We start from the raw sequence: 22,424 nt of genomic DNA on the forward strand, positions 1-22,424 counted from the left end.
TCCATGTATGATATATGACGCAAAACGTTGCACCAAACATCCATTCTGGGTGAGCTGTAATCCTGGTTTGCATCATCGTTCTCAGTTGTTCGAATAGCAATGCACTTGGTTGTTTTTCATCCTGTTTTCATAATTATTTTTTTTATAAATGTTTTGATCATTTCGGTTAAATGTCGGTATGAATAGCATATTTAATGGGAGCATACAAGTATTACAAAAATCTACAGTGCCACGGCTAAATCTTCAGATTTGACGAACACACCTCGATTTGCAGTGGTTTGAAAATATCTCATTTCGTCTACTGAGCCATCATTTTTCCCAACTTGAACAAAGAAGGTGAGTATAATTTTTCCCCTAAAGAGTGATCCCGAAAATAAAATAAGCTCTCTTACCTCTTCGGTCTAACTCCACTCCGACCCACGTTCCATCCGCAAAGTCAACTTCACCGATAAATCGAATGGTCCCAACAGTGTCATCGGTTCTCCTCAACAATCTCACTCTCATACCAAGCCTGAGAGCATGTCCTTGGTAGGTACCATTAGCATAGGATGATTGGTGAGGTGGCTTAGGAGGCAATACGAATTTTAATCTGGAAGCGCGGGTCGCTGTGTTTGAGCAAGGCAGTGGTGGCGAAGCAGGTGGGGTTAGTGGACTAACAGATACATCACTGCTACCAGCGCTATTAATGTCATATGTGTGGGATGGTGGCAGTGGTACGAGTACTGGTGATGATGGGCCAGATAAGCTAGTGGGGAGTGACGCAGCCGATTCCATAGATGCCGAGCCAGCGGACGATGCTACTGAACCCGCCGAACCACGCCTTGTCCATCCGCGCTTGCTGAATGCATTTGAAATTCTTTGCGAGGTGGTCAAAGTTTGGTTGTCTAAACTCCTAGAGAGCGACGATCTGACGACAAGGATGGAGGATTGATTAAGCGATGATCGACTGCTGCTAGATGATCGTCGCCTTCCTGGGAAAAATCCGTTGGGAAGTTTATCTGCACTATGCGTTCTCGAAAGCGTCCGGTAAGGTACAGAGAGATCTTTTTAAATGCGATAGTAGATAAGATGAGTGGTCACTCGAATTTAAACTTTGTTTGCAGATCACATATGCAACACAATGCCAACTTTTACCTTCTGCTAATGCAACCAGAACTGTAGAGTCCAGGGCATTCAAGGATCCACTGTTTTTCACCTCAGGTAGCCTGCGTTCAATGTACTTGACAGTCATATCCCTGGCGACGTTCAGAATGCTTCTGGCATTTAGATTCCTTTGAACGGCTTCTCTACACATTAAATGCAGAACAATGCCTTGATACAAGATACCAGCATTGGCGTCCTTCATTTCGTCTTCTAGTAGGCGCTGTAGCAGAAACTCTAAAAAGTCAAGGGTATAGGTGATTCCGTCTACACATGATAGTAGGGTTGGGTATTCTGTGCAAAAAAATAAGAAGTGTTCGGCAATGTGACGGGTTGCATATGACGTGAGGGAGGAGATAAGAGAGTGTGAGGGTGGTGACCATGCGATGAACGGGTCTTTCACAGTGAGTGACTTGGAAGCACTAAAGCAAGCGTACAATATTTGTATGGCGTTATGGCGATGAACTCGAGCAACCGTGTATGCAACAAGACGCTGGCGCATCTCAGTATCGGTAATTTCCCTCGCAAAGTGACGGTGAGCCCATATAGTTGGAACAGATTTCTCTGGATCACTCAGCAGTCCTCTTAGCAAAGCATTTTCGAGCGCGTGAATAGAGTTCTTGTGAGCAAACATAAGATTTTGTGGTATAAGAGATTGACAGTCCTGACAGACGCAGTCCAGCTTATGCAATATTCCATACATGTTTCGAAGCACCTGGGCGCACAAAGTATCGGTCATACCTAAATAGTCAGCGCCAATCCATATTCGTTGTAGCTGATACAACGATTGCTGCTTAGCGATTAAGGAAGATGGCAAGTGATTGAGGGAGATACTTTGGATGGGCAGTGGAGCAACTTGCTCGGTGGGGCAAGTTGTATTGGATTCAAACGCTTCAATTTCGCCAGTGTAGATGTACCGTAGAATGGCTTTTAAGCAGTCGGGGCTGAACACGTTGGAGGGTAGTCGAATGTGAGCAGCCGCTGCCTCGACAAACTCCCCAGAAAACATGGCATTGAAATAAGGCGATGCAACCGACAGCATGAACTTATGCGCTGGAAAGTGGACGTGGTCGACGACAATGTCAATATCACTGCATACACCGTCCCTTCCCATGGTTTCGATGTGGCGCTTAAATTGTGAGTCACTGGATTCATGGTTCTTTTCCAAGCCAGGAAGTTCCAGCCGTGTGAACTCAGTGACATCGTTTCGAAATGCAACTCCCACCAAATGCTTTACAGCTTCCAAGTGACCCAGGTACATGAATTCTACGAGGGCTTTAAAATGTTCATAGCTTGAATGATCGGGGTCCAACTTGATTGACATGGTAGTAGGTTGAAGCTCCGGCAAAAAGATCCGTCTCCATTCTTCGTTTGTGCGTGAAAAGAGTACGGCTGGGAAGGTAAGACGTCTTAGCACAAGTGAATCCTATTTACAGCATAACCCCACATATTAAAATGATGGCATGATTTTTTGAAAGAAAAGATTTACCTTTATGCACATAAACATGATAGTAGCCGAATACAAATTGCAGGTCGGCGTGCCAACTTGTCGGATCATCCAGAACAAGCTTTAGAAAATATCTGACAGGATCATTTGGCGGCTGCGGTAGATTTGCAAGATATTGTATGTGGATAGGTTTTGCTAATCGTTTTGTATCTGGTGAGGCGGCTGATGCCATAGAGTGTTGTATGCTGAGAAGGTTGACAGTAATAAAGGGGTGCTAGCCGACTTCTTAAAAAAGTAAAAATAAAATGAGAAGAGAAAGTGAAAAAAGGATGCGACCCGGTTTAAAAAGTCGGTTTGCAAGTTATTTGAGAAATAGAAACCCGAGAAATCATGTAATAAGCATTTTCTTCATTTGGGAAGACCACGGAGGTCAGGGATGAGAGTTGTAAAGATGTGGGGAAATTTACACAGGGTGGATTTTCCTTTACACAAAAAAGTCTATTATGGGTAGGGGTGGCAGGAAAAGGGAAAACAAGGAAAAAAATTGGGTAGGGTGAATATATTATCCTACTGATCTTTTTTACGCATGGCCCACCAAGTTATGACACCAGCTACAGCTACTACGGATCCTACTCCAAGCACCCATTTTACGAGCTCTTGATCATGTTGTTGCTGACGACCTCTTCGTTTAGACTTCCTCTTTCTTCTTCTGGTAGATGAAGTACCAGCAGCCCCGGTTGAGCCTGAGATGCGCGTGTCACTTGCCTTCTTGTTTTGGTGGTCACTTGACGGCCTGGATGCGTGCCACTCCACTACTTCCACGCCAGGTGGTACATCCAAATTGCCAATACCATCCAATTTTTTGGCACGACCAAACCAGCGCCCAGCTTGCCAAACATCTTGCGTGACACCCATACCATTTGCGTACATCACGCCTATGTTGAAGCATGACTGAGCATGTCCAAGCATAGCACTTTGTTTCCAATATTCGACTGCCAGAACAGGATTTGGCTCGTTAACATGAAGGGCTGCATGTTCCTGGTCTCCAGATCCTCCTAGATAAATCAACCCCGCCTGAAAAGCTGCACTGCAGAAATACCGTTCATCGCGTGTGTGTGGGGGATAACTACGCAGTGGCTTGCGTTGTAATAATGGGTCGTTGGGGTCATCGCCATGGGAAAAGTCAAAGTCAATATGTGCTGCTGTGGTAAGCATGCACTTTTGAAAATACATGAGAGCGTTGTCATAGTCCTTGACAACATCGGCTTCTTCTGAACCTGCAGCGTAGGTGGTGCCGACGATATAGCAGGCTTCGGCATCGGGTGCTCCTATTGTTTGCCCATCTGCCGCGACTGTCCCGTCGGCAGCTTTTTTGTGCCATTCAAAAGCCTTCGCAGCGTTCCGACTCGGGTATACTGGAGTCATAGTAGGATTTTCTTCCATTGCCTCTTTTCCGACCTGAGTTTGGAAATTTTTTTGGATGAATCAGTACATCGGAAATACAACAATGGTCTAAAAGGGTTCAGCATGCATACCTCATACATGGCGGCAATCTTTAACATAGACTTTGTATGCCCTCGATGTGCAGCCGACTCAAAGTGTTGAAATGCACGCTTGTTTTTGATTAATTTAGTCATCTTACATTTAAATAGATTACCAGTGAAATCCCCATAAATTCAGCTAGTCCTTACCTTAGCGTCATTCATCCTGGTTTCAAACCATCCACCCAAGTAATAAGCACTAGTGGGATCCATGTCCATTTCCAGCCCGTGGTAGCCTCCTGAAATCGGCACAACCCAGTCTGTATCACTATCTTCCTTTTCCAAATGAATCGTAAGCAGTCTATAACGCTTGGTGGTTTCTGGTGGAAAGCTGGCGGGAGGAGTAGCACTAGCAATGGGGGAATTAGGCTGGGAGTTCTCGGCAGACGAAGGAAGCGATGGTGGCAGTGATGACGGGTCCAGAGCATGCTGTGAGCTGGTTTCTAGAGTCAATGACTCGGACAGTGCCGGGGCGGGCAAAATGACACTTGAATTTGGTGAATGGGAAGGTGAAAGAAATGCAAAAGATGAAGCAATAGATAGTGAAGGTGATGCTGTTAGCGACGAAGGGTTCGATGACGGAGTGGCATTATTTTTCTCGAGTTGCCATAGAGACACAAAGTGGTCGACAGGAGCGAACAGTTTTCCCTATACCATTTTTTTTTTCGAATAAGCAAAACTTTTTTTGTTATCAGACTGATTCCAAAATACTAACCTTCAGCACGGGCTCTTGACCTTTCAGCCCAGCCTTGACGTGTTGCTGCTCAATTTCAATGTCGAGATCCTTTGGCTTACAATGTTCGGGAACCAGGAATGAAATCGTCACCTGGTCTTTCTCCTGGCTCCATATATATGTGTTGGTATGCAATTGTTCGTCCGCTATTAATGACATTGGAAGGATACAGAGACGGAATTTTGTTTTGGTGAACCCGGCTGACGAAAGTGGACGATGATTTCCCAGTCACGCGCACATGTGTTGCTGTGTGAGCCAACTTCTGCCCCTGCAAACATTTCCCATCTGTCGCGCCTAACGTCATCTTTTCTTTCCATAGAATTGAGGATAATGCAATCTTTTATTTAATGCCTGTATAAGAAAAATAAACTAAAATACCATGTTGTAACTTGCTTGTCTCACTCTTCGCATGGAAAGGCGGAACCACAAAATTTTCAAGCAGGGCATATGGCATCAGGAGTCATTGTGCTTCAAAATTATGAGGGCCTGAATCTGAACGCTTGAGAAGCCTGGTCTTGCCAAAAAAAATCTTTGCTAGTACACTTCCCAGTTGCAGTGACGGAATTTTTTTTATTTTCGTTGAATGGCGCAAATAGAAAGTACATCAATTAATATTAATCTTGCAGTCAATTGATTATTCAGTGAATAGCGAGGTATTATAATCCATCGATGTCATAAAATAAATATTGGAGTGTAAATGAAAAGAGTTTGTTGTGTAGGTTTTTTATACCTCCTCCGCGGCATCGTTCTTGACCTCGACTTTATCAGTGGTCTCGTCAAAGTTTCCGTGAACACGTCGGTGAACACGCCTTGCAACTGCATCTCGAAGTTGATGGACACCATAGTTTAGGAAGAAGCCAATGACGGCAACCAGGGCAACTAAAGCGTACCAAATGGCAGCTTCCGCCCCCTGTGACCAATCCAGGAAGGGGTACACCCAGGCATGGTCCACGGCAAAGATAACAAACGTCAAGCACGTGTAGAGTATCAAGACGAAAAGTGGAAAGAGGACCATGCGTGGAACGCAAACCATCTTGGTGAAGGTGACTTCAGTCATCATCATGAAAAATGATACAGCATGAACTGACGTTGCCAGCCACCATTGTTCGGTATTAGAAACCTCTGGAATAACAAAATTTCATCAGTCTACATGAACAGAATATGACTGTCGCTTCACAAGGTTATGTGGTGAAAAAACTTACGGTTTTTAATATAGCCATAGATCAAGGCCCAAAAAACAACAGGAGTTACAATGCTGCAGATGGGAGGCAAGGTGGCAATAAGCATTCAAGTGATGAAAAGCAACGCGTCCATCTTCTGTGTCAGAAACTCACTTGAAACATATTATAGTGTGATATAGAATGACAAAGAGGTAATTCAGAAAAGACCATTGATTGAAAAAAGATTGCGGTGTATGAGGCTTTGGACTTAATAAATATCGTACATGGTGACCGTATACACACTGTGGCAAAAATAGGGCCAAGGTGTTAGCATTGAAATTTTTGACAGTCTATTCATCTTTGGAATACTTTACCAATAAATAGGAACACAATCCAATATAAGTCATATCAGTAAAGAAGCAGAAAAAATATTGGAAAAGACCGTCTCGAGCCATAGTGCCCATATTGCCGAACAACACTATCAAGCCATACAATACTGGCAATGTGCGAATCATAAGCAATGTCCTTGATGAGACCCAATTTGACGTGACAGCTCGTTCTGGTTCGAATTGGTCCAGCTTGAACCAGCGAATTACTGCATTACTGCTCTTTGGAATGGATTGCATTGTGAACGAACAAGAGGTGCGGAGCGGCGAAGGAGCAATAAAGGGGTATTTAAAGCAGTAACCAATGCCTACGTTATTTTATCATTCTATTTATGCCACAGTCTGGTGTGCATATCTCTTTATGATGACACCCAATTGTTATTGTTTTAATTCACCTCCTGTAGCTGATCAGCCCCACTAGCTTTAATAGTCGACCTGCCATCATGCTTGTCGTCAGGACGACGCAACCCTATGTGCAATGTAGGGATTGCACCACCTCCTTCAGCTGTTACTGCCAATTACGCATAACACTCGGTGGCGGATACATCTTTGCTAAGACGCATCGTATGTGTCAACGTGGTGCAACGAGTTTTATACATCCTTAGCAGCTTTGAGCCAACTGATCATGAGTAAGACCATGCTACTGATGAGAGATGGTCGAGGGGGGTTGAAGTTCAAAAATACATAAATTGTAACTGCAACTCAGTGGTACAGCAGCAAAAGCAAAGACCTCTTCAGAGAAATGTCTCATTTACAGTAAAGAAATCCTTTTACAAGTGCTGCATATTATCCATTGTATTAATTGCCAAACACTTCGCTTGGGGCTTCAATGATCGAGCGAATAGACGCTACTTTAACATGTGATATACTCTTCAAAATGGAAGTGAACCTCCATCAGCTCCTAGAATGAAACATTTGAACAATAAGTATTCCATTTTAGTTTCATGCAATATTGGCGATCAAACACACAATTACGATGAAACTTGAGCGCTTTGATGCGCTTTCAACACAGTGTGTTACAACACAGTGAAATCATGAAAAAAAAATAGCAGACTTTTCAGCCAGGAGGCCATAGTCAATCTCGATATCATTTGTCAACATCCAATGCTAATTTTGGCTGTTATTTCGGAGTCCCCCGCCTCGCCGCTTCTATAACATAAACCTATATCCAGAGCAGTGGATGGTTTGAAAAAGCTCATCGTTCTATATATCAAGGGCAATTCAGGATGCCTTTGCAGTAAGTTTTGGTTGGCAAGTTTATGTTTCACACCCTTGAGGGCAGTAGTCCCCCTTGAGGGCAAACTCTCCTGCTGAAGTGTGATGATAATAAAAATCGAGTGCCTATTGGCTAAACGAAACACGGTAGCCGATTGGACCATTGAACGAGTGCGAGCAGTGATTTGGTGACGGAGTTACGCAATTTTCCCCGGCTTTTTTTTTTTATCATTCCCCACACCCAGCTGCCTCGGAAAACGCTCGTCAATGCTTTCAGCTTTCATAATCCAATGACGCCTCCCGAGGACATGGATAAGCAAAAGAGATTCAAGGTCGGGCGGGCATGCTACACTTGTAGACAAAAGAAGATCAAGGTAAAGTAGTAAAAGAACCTGATTGGCGTGTTAATGCTTTTTTCTCACTCACAATTCCCACCTCCCCTAGTGCGACGGCCTCCATCCTTGTATGCAGGTATGTAACAGACTTGTTTATTAGTAAGTTTAACCAAATTGAATCTTACCTTATATCTCTACCCCCGTGTTGGCTTGTGGTACGAATTCACCTGTAAAAGTGCAAAGGTAAGTAGAGTACCAAGACATCAAGTAGCTACTTCTCATCGGATATAACCAAATCTAATTCCCAATTTTGCCACTATTTTTATCAGTTCGCCGCCGACCGTGTTCATTTGCGAAAGATGGAAAGGCAGATATAAAGGATTGGACCGAGAATGCGGAAGGCGATTATGATTCAAAAGACGTACCGACACCACTGGACGCCGATATAAAACGCAGCAGTAGTCCCAGCATTGGCGAACAACGACCCTTCAAGCGAACCTATTCGGATTTTGAAACAAACCCACCTACGGACACCACGTCGTTGCACAATGCCAATGCTTTGGCTTCCTCAGCCAGAAAACAACTTTTTCTTGCATACTTCAAATTTCGCCACGAAATCTTTGCTATATTACCCAGAAAGCAGCTATTACAAGACTCTTCCGATTCCGACACCTTCATATCTCCTTTACTTCAAAACTCCATATTTGCTCACGCTGCAGATCATGTCGGGAGAGATTCAAGTATTTCCGGAGCGCCAACGTCAGGAACGTCCTTTTTTACGAAAGCCAGCTACATGGTCCCTGGATACATGGACCAAAGTCGACTTAGTACAATTGCTTCCTTTTGCTTGATGTCATTGTACCATGACGATCACCTATCCTCCCTTTGTAAATCTTGGATGTACAGTGGAATGGCATTTCGAATGGCTATCGACGTAGGCTTTCAAAACCCAACCAATGCCGACCAGGATATATATAGCTTGGAGTTACGGAAACGAATTCTATGGGGCTGCTATGTGCTAGACAAGATTCAAAGCCTTATGTCTGGAAAACATTTGATGATAACAGGTCATAGTGTCGAGCTGGAGTATCCTATACCTATGCCAAACGAAAATGCCCTAGACCACGCTGTTCTGGACGGATTCGTCGCCATGATCCGACTCATGCAAATCTGCGAAAGAGTATTACATTTTGAATTTTTTATTGCTCCCCATACTAAAGAGCATGAGCAGGCCTCACTCGATTTAAGCAATGAATTACTCAATTGGCTTCGAATGCTACCAGAGCATTTGCAGTGGACGCCTCTTCCGCAAGTTAGCTCTGAAGCCGACCTCCAACCTCCCTCTAGCGCCATGATTGCCAATTTACATCTTTGTTACAACCTTGTCGAAGTGCGCGTTCTCCAACCATATGCTCTTGCGCCAGGAAACAAAGCAATAAGAAGTCGGTGCTGGGCTGTGGTGACCAACATTTTGCAACTTGTTGATTTCGTCTACGAAGACCCCAGCATTGTTTTTACACCTTTCTTAATCGTCCATGCTGCTGAAAGGAGTGCTCAATTATACATTCATGAGCTTAATAGTCGGGAAGGGAGCAAGGGCGACTTGACGCACCATCTGTTCAGTAGAGCACTCATTGCCCTGAAGCATTTGCACCAAGCATTCAATATACCCGAAGCTGGAGTGGCGGTCACCCGATTGGAAACAGCATTAGCACAAGCGTCATCGTTCAAATCGAACGCTGTGCCCGTGAATTCTCGAACGCATTTATCCATCGATATGCTACCAAAGAACATTCCTCAACAATCGCCCAATACTGAAAGCCCATCCATGGTAAATAACGCTTCCATGAACAAATTCCAAGCACCACAAGGGGTCAGGCAAAAGGAAGTTTTACGGCCAACTCACCATGATTCACAAATGTCTACCAAATCGCCTGCATTTCGTTATCGGAATGGCGAAATACTTCAAGACCAAAGAACAGAGTCTATCATTCATGGACTCCGAAATGGATCAGACCCTGTGTTTTCTCAAACACCTCAGTTTGAAACCAACAGAGCAGACCCTTTTGCATTTGATGCGCTTCAAGTCGATTCTGCCGGCCAACCTCAATGGGATGTACAACAGATATCGTCCAACGATCCCACTGTCAATGGTCCCGTCAAGCTTCAAAACTATGACTACTACATGAATGCTCAGAATTTACCTCGACGAATTCGCCTCTTCACTCCATATCCCACTTACAATATCCCTCAACCCTCCACCACGCGTGCTTCTGGCTCTGACCCCATTGTCTCTGATGCTATGCAAGTGTCACCGTCATCTGTACCATCACACGCATCTGCACATTCGCAAAACTTTCCCTTGTCTATTTCTGCTGACTCCATCGACCACCACACCGCAGACCAGTTGTTGTCAATGGAAACCGATATGTCGCACCAGAATAACTGGGATGCGCAAAGTAAATGGTATCAAGATTTGCATATTGAAACTGACACCAATTCAACCTCGACCTCGAGAGACGAGCTGCAGAGACAAGCATCTAACAATGGCTCAACGCAACAGTCCAGCTCGCAAGCACAGTCTTATCGTGGCATTGGACTTGGTGTCTATGCGTCGGCTCAGCGCCATCATACCGATGTTATTAGCCAACATACTCCACTCGGACATGACCAAAGTCAGACAGCAACGTCAAGTCAAATCTCTCTGACCCCACCGTACCAACCTTCTCCATCTCATGAACCAGAGTCTCATAAACAAGATGATCCCCAGCATGTCATAGATCATCACCACCTTCAGTTCTCGACGCAAGCAACAGCCTGATCACTCTATAAGAATCTCTCTCCATGTCATATAATCTTGTACTTTAGCAGTTGTATCGGTAGCAGACCACCATGCTTTTCATATCTATTTATTATTTTGTATTTCTCTTTCCCTCCTCATATATCTTTTTGATTTTTCTGTGTACTTTTATTTTCTCGGGGTTATCCGGAGATTGTGCTTTTAATTAAAGTCTACATAGTGCTTTTATTGACGCGGTCCATGTTATCTGCCTGAAACTGTACAAGAGGCTTCAACTGGTCTAAACGAGTACGAATCTGTTCATTGATCATCGACTTTGGATCTGCCCAGAAATCCACATCCTTCGTAGATGGTAGTGCGGTATATATATCTACACTGGCCTGTGAGTGTGCAAATTTTCATTCTTACTGTTTTACAAAATCTGACTGCTTACCGTTTAAGATGTTTAGAATCTCAGGGGCAAGGTGGGGGAAAGCCTCAGCCAGGAGACGGGTTGCAGGCAATGCTTCAAGGAGATAAGGTGTGGGTTGTATGGCAGGGACTGAGCCATCTCTTGTTTTTGGAAACGCTAATCTAGACAATCTAGGGAGAACGCTTTTTTCGACTAACTGCGCACTGAACATAAACATTAGTGAATGCAGCTTGCGTTATATAGTCATATTCTTCTTAACTTACTAATTCTCTAAAGGATACTTCTCAAACAAATAGCCAGCCAATAGTATGCCAAACACCTGTTGCTCGGGTTGCGGCTGCCTCAACAGTTCGCCTAAAAAGTTGGATGTAATATCTGTATCAAGCGCACCAATTAATACCGGATCAAGATTACGACAATGTTCGCAGCGACACTCACATATAGAAGGAACATGTTTCATCATCATCGGCAACAAGCGCTTATCGTAGGTCTGGAAATGTAGCAGCTTCAAAAGGATCTGGTCATCGATAAATAAGCCATGAATGAAGCTGCATATCTGACGCCGTATCGATTCAAGCGGGTCTGTTGGTTCGTCATCCTTCCGCAAACATATTTCAAGAAGAAATTGAAGCATGGTCGAGTCTTGCGCATACATCATAGTCGTGAGATTTCGTGCATTAAAAAGTTGCTCCTTCTGAGCAAACACTGCAGAAAACCGTTGCCATGCTTTGTGCTTGGAGGCTGTCCTTAGGCTGCCCAACAGCTGAAGTATTACAAAACAAAACCAAGGTAAGTCTGGGAGCACAATAAATTTGCCACGTTGCTCCAAGGTATCCATCCACCTAAAAACTTACAGATAAAAATATAGGAAACAGTATAGGTGAACGAAATATCCTGGTATCAGCCTTGAATAGAATGATGGGATCGGCCATAAGGGAATTTAGTCTGTGATTACATTGGGAAATAGGTCAAAAATCGGGTATCAAGCAGGCTTATGTAATCGTGTGGTAGGTTGCTTACGTGAAGAGAGTATCTTCATTACAAAGGCAGTTGACAGTTGATACCCATAGTTCACGGGGCGCCAAGCTGTTCATAGTATCCCACACTGCGATGAATGCCTCCTGCACTGTCGGAGAAGACCTAAAAGGCGAATTCGAGAAATATATAACGTGTCCTGCTCATGCCGTCAACAGCCCCGGCTTGCTTACGTACCGTTCGTCCAAAAGAGATGGTAACACTGTGCTCACAACCGCGTCCATTCTATCCATAAGATCAGCAGGTGGTAAAGTAACCACATATCTCAGTTCTGACCGCAATGTAATGAGTACATGCCCACATGCCTCGACTGTACATGGCATATACGTACCTCTTGCTGCCTCAACCGGTTGGTGCAAGTGACTTTTCAGTACATTCATATTAATAGCTCGTCTCGGTTTTTTCAAGGTGAACCTTGATTCCATATCCGCCCGCTCTCGGCTGCCAGCCGCTATAAGGGCGGCATTCACATCAAATAGTTCAGGGAACTGGTTTGCAACACAGCACAGCAGATCAGGGTATATATCACTGAAGCCAGGTGAAAGTTCTGCATGATCTAGAATATGCTTTACAGGCACGCTTTCGAGTAATGCTGCAGAATATGCTAGAAGTACAAAAGTTTGTTGGGTTCATAGAGTGCTGATTGGCATGTTGGATATCAAGTCCACAAAACTTTACCTGGAAATTCTGTGATTGACTGGGACGGGATGGATTCGTTGTAATATAATACATAGAAAAGAAGAATCACTTGTGAGGCTGTCACGTTCACTCTTTGACTCAAGGTGTCTGCTATTGATTCTTCAGACAATGCGTGCACTTGCGGTGAATAGAAGATACTAAAACGCAATCTTGGAATGAGTACCAGCGGCGTTGTATGAAACTTTGCCATTTGTAGCGTGCCGTTTACCTGTTTACATATTCTTTAATGAGAGGTACTAGCTGGGTGTTGATAGGAAGTGAAGCTTTCAGAATATAATCCTTGACTTTTTGAGAAATGTCGACATTCTCGAAAGCATGCCCTCGTAACAGCAAGTAAAAGTGCTCAACGTTAATATCCAGGGACTGAAAGTGGTGCATTGATGTACAGGTAATTGGTGAGTCCGATAGGTTAGCTAAAGCTGTAACATGGATAGATCATTCTTGGCTTTACCATGAACTGTCCAGCTTGAGAGAAAAGCTCAGAGATTTTTTTATGACTCGCGACAAGGTGACCACAAATTTACGCATAAAACTGCGAATTAAATTTTTTTTTTCGTTTCATTTATTTACATCAAAAACATAACGATTGTACGTTGAGCACTATTGTGACTAATATCACACTATGTTTACGCGTCGTCGGCATTCATTAGCATTGGTGTGCCAGGCATTTGTGGTTCACTAAAGCGAGTCTCGAGGAAGGTCTTCATGATACCGGCTTCTTTTTGGTCAAAGCGACGATAGACAACGTCAGTCTGATCGAGTGGGAACCGGTGGGTCAGAATAATGGTTGGATCGAATTCACCTTTTTGGATATGAGACAAGCAAGTATCCCAGTGACGTTGGATAGGTGCCTGTCCACAGCCAACAAGGCGAAGACCCTTTTCCATGACAGCTCCGATCAAGAAGTGGTTTGTATAAGCGGCATAGTCAGCAATCAAAGCTATGGTACCGAACTTCTTGGTGGATCGAATCATCTCGTTAACTACTTCGCTGGAATCCGTTTCCATGCCTAGAGTTCTTTCGACCTTGTGGACAATGCTCTTAGCGTAACGGAATCCGGCACAGTCGATGGCACGGTCAAGTCCACCTGGAACAAGTTCGTTGATCTTGGCCGATACGTCAGTATCTTTGTCAAAGTTGACAAATTCAACTCCCCACTTATTCTTTGCCAATTCCATACGCTCAGGAACATTATCCACGGCAATAATACGAGAAGCTTTGAACACATTGCGCAGCCATTGGCATACGTTGAGTCCAATAGGTCCTAAGCCCCAAACTCCAATAACTTCGCCTTCCTTGACATCAGCTTCCCAGATGGCGTGGTAGGATGTGGGTACAATATCCGAAAGGTAGAGGGCCTTTTCATTTTCGACGCCTTGAGGGACTTTGATCAAGTTGGTATTACCGAAAGGAACTCGGGCATATTCAGCTTGACCTCCGCTGAAGCCACCCACGAACTAATGATGGATGAGTTATTACTTGCTGTCTTCATGCTATAGATCAATTTGAAAGAAGCTTACATGAGAGTATCCCAAAACACCAGCAATTCGATGGCCATACAACTTTTCCATGACGGAACTGTTGTTAGTGCAATCACAGGCAGTAAATTGCTTCTTCTGGCAGTATTGGCAGGTACCGCAGGCAATGTTAAAGGAAGCCACAACTCGATCTCCAGTTTTGACCTTGGTGACTTTGGGACCAGTACTTTCAACGATTCCCATAAATTCGTGTCCAAGAACTTCTCCTGCCTTCATTTGCATAATTTCTCCATGATACAAGTGCAAGTCAGAGCCGCACACTGTATTATCGATTAGAATAAAAAGTGTTGTTGCTGTTTCATATTAATATAGGTAATAATACCTGTGCTTCCGGTGATGCGGATTAAAACGTCTTCATCATCAGTAACTGCAGGCTTGGGCACACGTTTCATCTCAACCTTGTCCTTTCCCATCCAGCAGCAGGCAAGCATATCGGTGTCGGCATGTTCTTGCTTGTCTTCGTTTGCTACTTTCACGGGGACTTCTCCCATCTTCTTCTGAGCCAAATTTGATGCTAGGTTTGCCATTGTAAAAAGTGTTATAATGATAAGAAACTTGTTTTTACTTGAGGGTCCTGCCCGATACTTATACATGATAAAATGTGTATTGGTCATAATGTTCTCAGACTTGCGTTTCGATGACGACAGCCGGCGGTTTTGCATAAGCTATTGCACCCATAACTCCCGGATTTTACTGTATTTTTTATTTTTTCAAATTTCTCCGTATCTTAACAGTTCATCTTCAAGTGTACTTAAACACTCCACGTAACATACCATACCCTTGGCAATTGTTCAGTGTTATAGCCATGTTGGAATTGAAAGTCAGCATGGCCTACTTCGAAAAATTTCGTCAACATTTAACATTCTTGCAGGCGGATAGAAACCCAAGCTCAGCAATGAAACAAAGCAATTCATTGATTTTTCCGAGTTGAAAAATAAAATAAGAAATTTGTTGTTGGGTTGTTGATAGCAGGAGAAGAAACAGAAATGGTGCGCGCCCATGCTCAAGGCGTTCTGGTTCATTGTGTATAACGGCGGGTTGAGGTAATATTGCTATTCTAAATCTGTGTTTGGAATTCGCTTACCTTGAATGAACACGTTGTAACGTGAATGTCTATAGTGATGATCGTGAAGGAAACAATCTGGAAATCATAGAATAAATCATATATGTGCATACACCGTGCCACCTCTGCACCATCTGAGATACGTTGCGTTTACTATTGCAACAAAGGTGTGACTGAGTGAAGACCAGGATTATTCACAGTAGTGTTTTACAACTTTTATGGAATCTTGAGCTAAGGGATTTCAAGTAATAACAATGTATCGCATGTGAACGGTAAACAACATTGATCTCTACTGCTGACAGTTCGTCTTCCAATGAGCCTCTTTATCGAGGGCCCCATGTAAGATTAGATAACACCACATGGTTGTGGGATCCGTTGCAAATTTGCCGTATAGTCTTCCGAAAGTCTCGTCATAAGCTGTAAACGATCAGCGACGCCATTTCACGGCATTATGTACTCGTTTACCTTTCCCACCTAATCGGTAATGATATATAATATTACCGACTGGAAGCCGATACCACTGTTTCCATTTCACTTAGTTTTGGAAGAGAACGTTTATCTTCTCATTATTACAGCAAGTGATACAATTTACCCGTCTTCAGAGTGATTGCTACTAGAGGTTGCATTTTCTAAATACCATTTATGCACTTTAGCCAACGTCTAGGCTGCCTAGCCATGAATACACTAAGAAGAATCTGACGTGGTTTGCAGGTCTCAATACTAACGTACGGGAAAATCTGGCGGGCCGAAAATGTATAAATGGGAGAGATTTTGATCTCTCATAATCATTAACTTTATCATGTCTAGTTCAACAGGTCTTCCAAAGGCTACTTCCTTCCACCAAGTCATTGCATATCGAGCTCAGGAATTACCAGACCATACTTGGTTTTACTATCCTGAACCCGCCAATGCTGCACATTACAGGTCGCTGACATTCAAGGACACTGATATGTTATTGGATCATTTGGCTGCTCAGTATGAAAAATTATTACCAATAGCGGACAGTAGCACTGTCAGTAAGACTGCACCAGCGTCTATACCTCAACCTCCTTTGGTCACTGCTACGCTATGTTCCAGCAACGTCCAGCTGTTGCTGACTGGTCTTGCTGTACAGCGATTGCAGCATGCTTATGCACACATCAGTCCTTTGAACTCAGATGCTGGTATTGTATCGCTAATGAAAAGCGTAGATGCCAAGGTCTTGATCGCCGATAATGTGTTCTATGAGCGCGCCGCAAGTCTGGCTGCACAAGTAGAAGGTATCCACATTGTTCGCATGATTAAATTTGATCCCGTCGATGAACTGAAGAAAGATCTCAAGACATTTGCCTACGATAAAACTAAGGATGAAGGAAGCTACTGCTCCGCCATCCTACATACCTCAGGTACCACTAGTTCTACTCCCAAGCCAATCTGGCACACAAACAAGTCTTTCTTAGAAGGTCTACCATTAGTCATTCGTAAAACTACGCTAGCCTTAGGACTCTTGTAAGTATCATAAGCAACGGCAAAAAGTGCGATCATATTGGTAACCTGCTGTTTTTTTATTGTTAGCTATCATGGAATGGCAGGAGCCGTAGCTCTTATGGCTGCCCAAATGGCTGGATCTATGGCAATACCATTGGCCAAAGATTGTAATCATAGGACTCTTCCTGAAGTTTTCAATAGCTTAAAGGCTCTCCAGAACGTTGACCGTCTTATGATTTATCCCATTCTTGCTGAAACGATTTTGGAAATATATGGCCAAACAAATGGCCCTGAGATTGAGTATTTACGTAGACTGGAGTCCGTAGAGGTTTGGGGAGGCAAGCTATCCAGCGAAGTTGCACGTGCACTACTGGACTTAGGAATCAACGTTGTAAGTATACCGACAAAGAAGTATCGTAGATTTAGTTTCATCCTTATTAAACATCCATTTTCTACCAATTTCAGAGAACCGTCTTTGCAAGTACTGAAGTAGGATTATTCCCGCTCCGAAATGAACCGACTGAGGAGCATTGGGACTCATTTGTTTCCAAAAACGACTACCATTGCAAATGGGAACACATCGAAGGAGACCAATATGAACTTCTGATTAATGATCCTCCCGTTCTTGGTCTGAACCTCGGTGTTCCCCAGGGCGGCGTATTCCGTACCAACGACGTGTTTGAGGAATATCCTTCCAAGTCTGGAAAATACGTCTATATTGGTCGACGAGACCTGATGTTGATCCACTCTAATGGTATCAATACTAATCCTGTTCCCTGGGAAAATGCCCTTCGACCTCTCGAAGAAATTGAAGAATGCCAGCTTGTTGGTCATGGTCGCCGTGGACCCGGTCTTTTGATCGAACTGAACTGGAGTAAGGTTGAGGACGAAGAAAAGGCTCGAGCTACCATCTGGGCAGCTATAGAGGAATATAATAAAACTGTTCTGGTATCGTCAAGAGTGCAACACCAAGAGGCTATGTTCATCCTACCTAGAGGATCTCATCTTGAACGAAGCGATAAAGAAACCGTTAAACGTGGTGTTAACATCAAGAAATTCGAACAGGAGATCAATCAAGGCTATCAGAACTGGAATAGGGCCGCTCCTTTTGCCAAGGTATAGATAACCAAGCATAAATAGGTTCTGTAGATGAAGACTTTGCACCGCTAGTATACACAATAAACCCTACTATTTCCATCTTTTCCTCTAGTCTTAAAAAAAAACATTCTGACGCAATCGTTTGATGCAAGTACTTAAAGAACATTGTGGCTAAAGCCAAACATTGAATTCATTGTTTTTATCTAGCGGCTGTCACTATTTATAAGACCACCATCGTTTAGGAAAAGTACCATCAGATATGAAGACATTCAAAGTCAATTTGAATTGCTGGTGTCAATAGTGGTGTTAAATTACAGTCAAAGCAGGCAACAAAGCCAACGAACAACCCACCAATAATGGCACCAAATGTAGTTGCACTGGTGGAAACCATTCCAAAAACGCACTGTTGTTGTCATCCACTGCGGCAAACAATGATGAAGAGTAGCATAATGTCATACGAGCATGGCATGTAAAGACTGATAAGCTCTGCACAACAATTGTATAACACAGACCCAATAAAATCATGACATAAATGCGCCGCACATCAACTAACGAACAGTTCACGAGGGAAAAAAATGGCCTTCTATTTTGCGGATTATATATCAAAAAACAAGTGATTCATGGAAAAAAAATTACAATTTTGGTTATGCTTTTTGGTTTCTCAAGGGGAGGGTTTGGTGGGAGATGAGATTTTGTGATTATTTCTTTGTTTGAGTTTTTGCTCCCTTGAATGGAACGTTGAAACCAGAGAGCAAAAGTCGTCCCTCAGCATTGGTATTAGCAGTGGTGTTGAAAACAACATCAAAACCAGTCATCTTTGGGTACATATCGAATGAACCTTCGATTTCAGGGAACAAAGCAAGAGCACTTGGTGGGAAACCAATTCCAATGTTACCGTTACCGTCACCAGATGTCATGGGAAGACCGTGCCACTCCTTCAATCGTGGCAAGACGATTTCCACCAACTTATCCAAAAACTGGTACATCTCCTTGCCGCGAAGTGTGACCTTGACACCAATTGGCATTCCTTCTCTATTGATAAAAAAGACCATTTGGACGTTAATGTAAGGCACAACCATCATGTAATCTAACAGTCTTCAGTGCAGGTACCTGAGCTTCCAGTTAGCGACGGATGTCTTTGCAAAAATGACTTCGGGCTTGGTGGCGGTAATGCTCTGCAAAGCCATAAACGCAGACAATATGTGGTTCTTTTGATGAATAGCATCCTTGACCATGGCGTGAACGGTGATCTTATCGAGGGTAGGGATGTTGCTGCCATTCTTAAGTGGTTGAATGGGCTTCAAAGGCTTGCCTCCCTTTCGCTTTCTGACCTCCTCGACTTTAGGTGCAACCACAACTGGTTCTTCAACCTTTTCAGAAATAGCGTTGTTCAACAATGCCTCCAAATCAGCGTTCTTCAACGTTGGTGGGGAAACTTTGGTATGGTCGTAGGTCAATACCATAAGATCTTCGGCAACAATGTTGTGATAATGCTCCTTCAATCTGTTCAGTCCATGGGAAGAAGCAACGACAGCTCCTGTGCTGAAAAGTCTGTGACTAGGCGCTGCTCGGGCGAGACTGCGTTGTGCTAAGAGCCGTAATGCCATGGTGAATGAGAGCTTTGCTTGTCAAAGTCGAAATAAACAAATTTGTTGGAAAATGTTAGGCGACCGGCGATATGGCGGTCACACACACGTGATCTCAGATTTTTTTCGTTTTCTGCGGTTCTGAAGCAGGGCTATTTTTTTTCCTGCTTTGCAACGACTTACAGCAATCTCAAGAGCCACTAATATTATATAGACCTATCATGTCTGAAGAACGTGCAAAGAAGAGGTCCAAGACTGCCAAGGAAGTGGATCCAAAAGATAACCCATATTTGGCACACTTGCAACCAACAAACGAGTTTTCACAAGTCGACTTCCATGGTTTAAAAGCTGGTAATACAACAGGTGCTCAAGCTGAAGTTGTAGAAAACGGCGACATCAATCCTTTCAACAACAAGCCTTTCTCCGCAAAGTATAAGAAGATTTTGGAAGGTCGCCGTAAATTGCCTGTCCATGCTCAGCGCAATGAATTTTTAGAGATGGTACACAACAACCAGATCATTGTGCTTGTCGGTGAAACTGGATCAGGAAAGACTACTCAGTAAGTTTATGGAATGTTATTTAGAGTATATGGTGTGTGAGCTTGGGCAAACGCATGGACTATCTATCTAAACCACTTTATCAATTAGAATCCCGCAGTTCCTTGTCTACGATGATCTGCCCAACCTCAAGAAAAAGCAAATCGCCTGTACTCAACCTCGTCGTGTCGCTGCCATGTCCGTGGCTCAGCGTGTAGCTGATGAAATGGATGTCCCTCTTGGTCAACAAGTTGGTTACAACATTCGTTTCGAGGACAACACCAGTCCCTCAACCTTTTTAAAATACATGACGGACGGTATGTTGCTCAGAGAAGCCATGTCTGATCCCCAATTATCCAGATATTCGGCTCTTATTCTTGATGAGGCTCACGAAAGGACCCTGAATACCGATATTCTTATGGGTCTTGTGAAGGAAATCTGCAAGCGAAGACAGGACCTCAAGGTCATTGTCATGTCTGCTACTCTTGATGCTGGAAAGTTTCAAAAGTATTTCAACAATGCTCCGCTTCTTAATGTACCAGGTCGTACTTTCCCTGTCGAAATTTACTATACGCCAGAGCCTGAAAGAGACTATTTGGAAGCCGCCATTCGCACAGTACTTCAAATCCACTTGTGTGAATCTGAAGGTGACATCTTGGTGTTCTTGACAGGTGAAGAGGAAATTGAAGATGCGTGTAGAAAAATCAAAGCAGAGGCGGATGAGCAAATAAGACAAGTTGACTGCGGTCCGCTCAAGGTAGTCCCTCTGTACTCTTCACTTCCACCCAACGCACAACAACGAATTTTCGACCCAGCTCCACCAGCACGTAAGGCAGGTGGTGCACCTGGTCGTAAAGTCATCGTGTCTACCAACGTTGCTGAAACTTCCTTGACCATTGATGGTATCGTGTATGTTGTGGATCCCGGATTCTCCAAGCAAAAGGTGTACAATCCAAGAATCCGAGTTGAATCTCTTCTTGTGTCTCCCATCTCCAAGGCTTCTGCTCAACAACGTGCAGGTCGTGCTGGACGTACACGACCAGGAAAGGCTTTCCGTTTATATACCGAGAATGCATTTGTCAAGGAATTGATCGAACAGACATACCCAGAAATTCTTCGCAGCAACCTTGGCACTGTGGTTCTTCAGCTCAAGAAACTCAAGATTGATGATTTGGTTCACTTTGACTTTATGGACCCTCCGGCTCCAGAAACTTTGATGCGTGCTTTGGAACTGTTGAACTACCTTGGTGCTCTTGACGACGATGGTAATCTGACTCCTCTTGGTGAAATCATGTCCATGTTCCCATTGGACCCTCAGCTCAGCAAGATGTTGATTGAAAGCCCTGGATACTATTGTTCAAATGAAATTCTGTCCATCACAGCTTTGCTATCAGGTATGTCACGCTCAATAATTAATTTCCGGTATTTTGTGCATTGATAAGCACTTTAAGAATTCGAATGCATCTTACTAACAACTATATGTCAAAAATTGACACTCCGTCGCCCAACCAACAGTTCCCCAAATCTTCATTCGTCCCAATGAAGCAAGAAAGGCTGCCGACGAAGCAAAGGCTCAATTTGCTCACCCAGATGGCGATCACCTTACCTTACTCAACGCTTATCACGCCTACAAAACCAATGGTGCAGATCCTAAATGGTGTTATGATAATTTTTTGAATCAACGTTCTTTGAAGTCTGCCGACGACGTGCGCAAGCAATTGAAGCGGACCATGGAACAGTATGATTTAGACTTGGTATCTACCAACTTTGAAGATAAGAATTATTACACCAATATTCGCAAAGCTATGGTGTCTGGCTATTTCATGCAAGTAGCCCATTTGGAACGTACAGGCCATTACCTTACTGTCAAGGATAATCAAGTGGTTGTCCTTCATCCATCATGCTGCTTAGATCACAAGCCTGAATGGGTACTCTACAATGAATTTGTGTTGACTACACGAAATTATATTCGAACATGCACAGAAGTCAAGGCTGACTGGTTATTGGATTGCGCACCTCAATATTATGATCTCACCAACTTTCCCAATTGCGAAGGCAAGCGGGTACTAGAAAAAGTTTGCGCACGTAGAGCTTCACGTGGGTACCAGGACGACAAGAAGTCTTCGAAGCAGCGAAGAAAGTAGCGGAGTTCCCGGTTGAATTGTGCCTAAAAAATAAAAATCCGTTTCTCAATTTACATGTGTCATCATTTTATCTTTTACTCTTTTCTCAT

The 22,424-nt window shown here is 43.6% G+C and overlaps 10 protein-coding genes across 10 annotated transcripts; 3 read left to right on the forward strand and 7 right to left on the reverse strand.

Annotated features, from left to right (window-relative positions):
• Positions 1–131: 131 nt before the first annotated feature.
• Positions 132–2,986, reverse strand: K450DRAFT_253751 (uncharacterized protein). Its single transcript, XM_051591088.1, has 4 exons — positions 2,630–2,986; positions 1,135–2,532; positions 393–1,043; positions 132–322 (listed from the first exon to the last, which is right to left on the reverse strand). Exons 1-4 carry the CDS (start codon positions 2,817–2,819, stop codon positions 222–224), a joined length of 2,340 nt encoding a protein of 779 aa, XP_051442125.1. The 5' UTR covers positions 2,820–2,986; the 3' UTR covers positions 132–221.
• K450DRAFT_253754 (uncharacterized protein) lies at positions 2,987–4,353 on the reverse strand. The gene is made up of 2 exons (XM_051591089.1): positions 4,123–4,353; positions 2,987–4,045 (listed from the first exon to the last, which is right to left on the reverse strand). Exons 1-2 carry the CDS (start codon positions 4,222–4,224, stop codon positions 3,155–3,157), a joined length of 993 nt encoding a protein of 330 aa, XP_051442126.1. The 5' UTR covers positions 4,225–4,353; the 3' UTR covers positions 2,987–3,154.
• Positions 4,354–4,810: 457 nt separating this feature from the next.
• Positions 4,811–5,128, reverse strand: K450DRAFT_253758 (uncharacterized protein). The gene has a single exon (XM_051591090.1). The coding sequence runs from the start codon at positions 5,018–5,020 to the stop codon at positions 4,820–4,822; it is 201 nt and encodes a 66-aa protein (XP_051442127.1). The 5' UTR covers positions 5,021–5,128; the 3' UTR covers positions 4,811–4,819.
• Positions 5,129–5,406: 278 nt separating this feature from the next.
• Positions 5,407–6,675, reverse strand: K450DRAFT_253761 (uncharacterized protein). Its single transcript, XM_051591091.1, has 4 exons — positions 6,396–6,675; positions 6,196–6,323; positions 6,064–6,116; positions 5,407–5,983 (listed from the first exon to the last, which is right to left on the reverse strand). Exons 1-4 carry the CDS (start codon positions 6,645–6,647, stop codon positions 5,586–5,588), a joined length of 831 nt encoding a protein of 276 aa, XP_051442128.1. The 5' UTR covers positions 6,648–6,675; the 3' UTR covers positions 5,407–5,585.
• A 1,189-nt stretch (positions 6,676–7,864) lies between these two features.
• K450DRAFT_282915 (uncharacterized protein) lies at positions 7,865–10,941 on the forward strand. The gene is made up of 4 exons (XM_051593461.1): positions 7,865–7,996; positions 8,067–8,093; positions 8,194–8,200; positions 8,287–10,941. Exons 1-4 carry the CDS (start codon positions 7,913–7,915, stop codon positions 10,776–10,778), a joined length of 2,610 nt encoding a protein of 869 aa, XP_051442129.1. The 5' UTR covers positions 7,865–7,912; the 3' UTR covers positions 10,779–10,941.
• On the reverse strand, positions 10,874–13,394 carry K450DRAFT_253764 (uncharacterized protein). Its single transcript, XM_051591092.1, has 11 exons — positions 13,355–13,394; positions 13,112–13,266; positions 12,883–13,040; positions 12,536–12,808; positions 12,382–12,475; positions 12,190–12,309; positions 12,024–12,114; positions 11,608–11,932; positions 11,433–11,544; positions 11,191–11,372; positions 10,874–11,127 (listed from the first exon to the last, which is right to left on the reverse strand). The coding sequence occupies exons 1-11, from the start codon at positions 13,355–13,357 to the stop codon at positions 10,970–10,972; spliced, it is 1,671 nt and encodes a 556-aa protein (XP_051442130.1). The 5' UTR covers positions 13,358–13,394; the 3' UTR covers positions 10,874–10,969.
• A 29-nt stretch (positions 13,395–13,423) lies between these two features.
• On the reverse strand, positions 13,424–14,998 carry K450DRAFT_253770 (uncharacterized protein). Its single transcript, XM_051591093.1, has 3 exons — positions 14,764–14,998; positions 14,424–14,701; positions 13,424–14,360 (listed from the first exon to the last, which is right to left on the reverse strand). Exons 1-3 carry the CDS (start codon positions 14,966–14,968, stop codon positions 13,530–13,532), a joined length of 1,314 nt encoding a protein of 437 aa, XP_051442131.1. The 5' UTR covers positions 14,969–14,998; the 3' UTR covers positions 13,424–13,529.
• A 1,305-nt stretch (positions 14,999–16,303) lies between these two features.
• K450DRAFT_274149 (uncharacterized protein) lies at positions 16,304–18,093 on the forward strand (the record flags this gene model as incomplete). Its single annotated transcript, XM_051593103.1, has 3 exons — positions 16,304–16,992; positions 17,059–17,362; positions 17,437–18,093. 3 exons carry the CDS (start codon positions 16,304–16,306, stop codon positions 18,091–18,093), a joined length of 1,650 nt encoding a protein of 549 aa, XP_051442132.1.
• Positions 18,094–18,628: 535 nt separating this feature from the next.
• K450DRAFT_253774 (uncharacterized protein) lies at positions 18,629–19,700 on the reverse strand. Its single transcript, XM_051591094.1, has 2 exons — positions 19,180–19,700; positions 18,629–19,101 (listed from the first exon to the last, which is right to left on the reverse strand). The coding sequence occupies exons 1-2, from the start codon at positions 19,674–19,676 to the stop codon at positions 18,768–18,770; spliced, it is 831 nt and encodes a 276-aa protein (XP_051442133.1). The 5' UTR covers positions 19,677–19,700; the 3' UTR covers positions 18,629–18,767.
• Positions 19,701–19,828: 128 nt separating this feature from the next.
• On the forward strand, positions 19,829–22,405 carry K450DRAFT_253778 (uncharacterized protein). Its single transcript, XM_051591095.1, has 3 exons — positions 19,829–20,214; positions 20,303–21,585; positions 21,707–22,405. The coding sequence occupies exons 1-3, from the start codon at positions 19,877–19,879 to the stop codon at positions 22,333–22,335; spliced, it is 2,250 nt and encodes a 749-aa protein (XP_051442134.1). The 5' UTR covers positions 19,829–19,876; the 3' UTR covers positions 22,336–22,405.
• The last annotated feature ends 19 nt before the right edge of the window (positions 22,406–22,424 follow it).

The sequence above is a fragment of the Umbelopsis ramanniana genome (assembly GCF_025399195.1).
Source record: "Umbelopsis ramanniana AG unplaced genomic scaffold K450scaffold_54, whole genome shotgun sequence".
In the NCBI taxonomy this organism is placed as follows: domain Eukaryota; kingdom Fungi; phylum Mucoromycota; class Umbelopsidomycetes; order Umbelopsidales; family Umbelopsidaceae; genus Umbelopsis; species Umbelopsis ramanniana.

What these genes read in the sequence shown, in the direction of transcription:
- K450DRAFT_253751 (XM_051591088.1), bottom strand. Translation starts at nt 2,819, where the DNA reads ATGGCATCAGCCGCCTCACCAGATACAAAACGATTAGCAAAACCTATC. An exon ending in TCTGGTTGCATTAGCAGAAG is followed by an intron (nt 1,044 to 1,134) that starts GTAAAAGTTGGC and finishes GCATTTAAAAAG; the next exon opens with ATCTCTCTGTACCTTACCGG. An exon ending in AGTGGAGTTAGACCGAAGAG is followed by an intron (nt 323 to 392) that starts GTAAGAGAGCTT and finishes TCTTTGTTCAAG; the next exon opens with TTGGGAAAAATGATGGCTCA.
- K450DRAFT_253754 (XM_051591089.1), bottom strand. Translation starts at nt 4,224, where the DNA reads ATGACTAAATTAATCAAAAACAAGCGTGCATTTCAACACTTTGAGTCG. An exon ending in AGATTGCCGCCATGTATGAG is followed by an intron (nt 4,046 to 4,122) that starts GTATGCATGCTG and finishes TTCCAAACTCAG; the next exon opens with GTCGGAAAAGAGGCAATGGA.
- K450DRAFT_253758 (XM_051591090.1), bottom strand. Translation starts at nt 5,020, where the DNA reads ATGTCATTAATAGCGGACGAACAATTGCATACCAACACATATATATGG.
- K450DRAFT_253761 (XM_051591091.1), bottom strand. Translation starts at nt 6,647, where the DNA reads ATGCAATCCATTCCAAAGAGCAGTAATGCAGTAATTCGCTGGTTCAAG. An exon ending in GATTGTGTTCCTATTTATTG is followed by an intron (nt 6,324 to 6,395) that starts GTAAAGTATTCC and finishes TTTTTGCCACAG; the next exon opens with TGTGTATACGGTCACCATGT. An exon ending in CTATGGCTATATTAAAAACC is followed by an intron (nt 5,984 to 6,063) that starts GTAAGTTTTTTC and finishes TTGTTATTCCAG; the next exon opens with AGGTTTCTAATACCGAACAA.
- K450DRAFT_282915 (XM_051593461.1), top strand. Translation starts at nt 7,913, where the DNA reads ATGACGCCTCCCGAGGACATGGATAAGCAAAAGAGATTCAAGGTCGGG. An exon ending in GTAGACAAAAGAAGATCAAG is followed by an intron (nt 7,997 to 8,066) that starts GTAAAGTAGTAA and finishes CACCTCCCCTAG; the next exon opens with TGCGACGGCCTCCATCCTTG.
- K450DRAFT_253764 (XM_051591092.1), bottom strand. An exon ending in GTCAATCACAGAATTTCCAG is followed by an intron (nt 12,809 to 12,882) that starts GTAAAGTTTTGT and finishes TTGTACTTCTAG; the next exon opens with CATATTCTGCAGCATTACTC. An exon ending in TGTTTCCTATATTTTTATCT is followed by an intron (nt 11,933 to 12,023) that starts GTAAGTTTTTAG and finishes GTAATACTTCAG; the next exon opens with CTGTTGGGCAGCCTAAGGAC.
- K450DRAFT_253770 (XM_051591093.1), bottom strand. Translation starts at nt 14,968, where the DNA reads ATGGCAAACCTAGCATCAAATTTGGCTCAGAAGAAGATGGGAGAAGTC. An exon ending in CCGCATCACCGGAAGCACAG is followed by an intron (nt 14,702 to 14,763) that starts GTATTATTACCT and finishes TCGATAATACAG; the next exon opens with TGTGCGGCTCTGACTTGCAC. An exon ending in GTGTTTTGGGATACTCTCAT is followed by an intron (nt 14,361 to 14,423) that starts GTAAGCTTCTTT and finishes ATCCATCATTAG; the next exon opens with TTCGTGGGTGGCTTCAGCGG.
- K450DRAFT_253774 (XM_051591094.1), bottom strand. Translation starts at nt 19,676, where the DNA reads ATGGCATTACGGCTCTTAGCACAACGCAGTCTCGCCCGAGCAGCGCCT. An exon ending in GTCGCTAACTGGAAGCTCAG is followed by an intron (nt 19,102 to 19,179) that starts GTACCTGCACTG and finishes TTTTATCAATAG; the next exon opens with AGAAGGAATGCCAATTGGTG.
- K450DRAFT_253778 (XM_051591095.1), top strand. Translation starts at nt 19,877, where the DNA reads ATGTCTGAAGAACGTGCAAAGAAGAGGTCCAAGACTGCCAAGGAAGTG. An exon ending in GGATCAGGAAAGACTACTCA is followed by an intron (nt 20,215 to 20,302) that starts GTAAGTTTATGG and finishes TTTATCAATTAG; the next exon opens with AATCCCGCAGTTCCTTGTCT. An exon ending in CATCACAGCTTTGCTATCAG is followed by an intron (nt 21,586 to 21,706) that starts GTATGTCACGCT and finishes CCCAACCAACAG; the next exon opens with TTCCCCAAATCTTCATTCGT.